The sequence below is a fragment of the Condylura cristata genome, unplaced genomic scaffold (assembly GCF_000260355.1).
Source record: "Condylura cristata isolate star-nosed mole 26May11 unplaced genomic scaffold, ConCri1.0 scaffold00027, whole genome shotgun sequence".
Classification (NCBI taxonomy): Eukaryota; Metazoa; Chordata; class Mammalia; order Eulipotyphla; family Talpidae; genus Condylura; species Condylura cristata.
Window position 1 is genome coordinate 24,835,374 of NW_004567128.1, and position 1,761 is coordinate 24,837,134.

Consider the following 1,761-nt stretch of genomic DNA (forward strand, 5'->3'; position numbering starts at 1 on the left):
AAAAAAAAAATAAAAAATAAAAAATTCCCTCCAAATCCTTGAAAGCCTGACCAAGGCTTACCTTGACATGATGGATCACGCGTTCTACTTCATTCACTTTGTAGGTCTCCAATCCTAGATCCTTGGCCAATCTTAAAATACGATTCTGGGTTGGTCCGACGTAAGATCCTCCAAGGTCAACATACTTCACCTTTTGGTTCTGTTTTCCCATGGAAAAAAATTAAGAAAAGTATTTGTGAAAATGTTATTCTTATGTAAAAAAAAAACAAAACAAAACAAAAAAAAAGGATAGTACTGAAATAAGCAAATTGGCATTTCACAGGGTATAGAAGTACCTGGAGGTTTAACATGGAAAACTGGATTCTGTTCTCAAATCTTTTTCATTCAGGTGACTTAGCAACTAATAAATCATCCCCTAATTTAAAGTAAAATTAATTTAACACGGAATAAGCAAGAGACTTCTAAACCTCATCATTCACAATATACCACAACACTGTTTTTTAGTGCCTTAAATTTGCAAGCTATGAACCACTGATAAATTTGTCTTAATAATCCAGGTTAACTCTGATGCACCCTGATACTAAAAGGGAAGCAAGAAAGTAAATATCACTTACTTTATGTGGTTTGCTAATCCAGACAATTGAAAATTAGCATTAGGGAAATTTGTTTATAATCTGAACCTTTGAGATCGCTTGTATGTTCAGTAGCAAATTTTCTAGAAGGTTTCCAATCAACTTCAATTGCAATTACTATGGACAAACTTTTGAACAAAAAGTGAGTAGGAAAGCTCTCTATCTCTGAATATGTTTATGCATAACTGGGTACTTAGTACTCAGGTATGCCAGAGGGCTCCTTCTTTTCTTTTGTTTTTTCTTTTTCTTTTTTATTGTCCAGCTCATCCACTTACCCTCTACCCCTCAAAAAAGAATGTCACTTCTACAAGGGCAGTGATTTTGTTTTATTCATTTTAAATAGGTGCAATCCAAACACCTATTTATTGGTGCAATATATTAAAGGGCAGCTGCTAAGCTGAAAAGAGATAAGTGAGAAGAAAGAGTTGAGTAGTAGGAAGCAAATTGAGAAATAGGTTATGGAGAATGTTGCAGAGTAAATTTTCCTCTCTTGAAAAGGTTGAAATGAAATTCAAGACTTTCAGGAAAAAAAAAAATTCAATTTCATCCCCGCTTTCCTCCCTCCACCCCCATTTTTAATGTCTTACCCTAACAGTGTAAGTCCTGCCACCCACTCGGTTGCGGGCTTCCAGAACAACCACACTCAGACCAGTCTCATGCAGAAGTTTGGCTGCTGCCATACCTGGGAGAGAACACAGTGAGAAATCAGAATCAGACATTCTCCAGGGACCTCAGAGAAGGTCCTTGTGCTAATACTTAGGGAGAAAAGCTCACACATGGCTCACTGTTGTTCCATTAGGCTTACAGGGGGCCAGTGCTGTGTAATGCAGGCCCAAGTTCCAAGTCTGGGAAATCAATCGCTCTTTTTAGAACGAACAAAAAGGTCTTCATTTTTGGTAAATATCTCAAATCTTAAAAACATCTGTGGCTACTATATAAAAATGTCTATCTGGGCTCTCTCTGGTGGCACAGAGGGTTAAAACACAGCACTAAGAAGCTAAACTTCAGCAGGAGTTCGATCTCCACCCCAGAGGTGACCCGCATGGCACGGCAGACCTCTCCTGACTTGCCCGCTGCTCCCCTCAGCAGTGTACTTAGTCGATCTGCTGTTCTGCTCCCCACTCTGTCT

The 1,761-nt window shown here is 38.6% G+C and overlaps 1 protein-coding gene across 1 annotated transcript in view; it reads right to left on the minus strand.

Annotated features, from left to right (window-relative positions):
- Positions 1-1,761, minus strand: part of MAOB (monoamine oxidase B) — a 97,731-nt gene that overhangs the window by 56,851 nt on the left and 39,119 nt on the right. The window contains exons 2-3 of the mRNA XM_004689962.2: positions 1,220-1,314; positions 62-199 (exon numbers count right to left, since the gene is read on the minus strand). Coding sequence (XP_004690019.2) covers positions 62-199; positions 1,220-1,314 — 233 coding nt within the window. The remainder of the gene's footprint in view (positions 1-61; positions 200-1,219; positions 1,315-1,761) is intronic.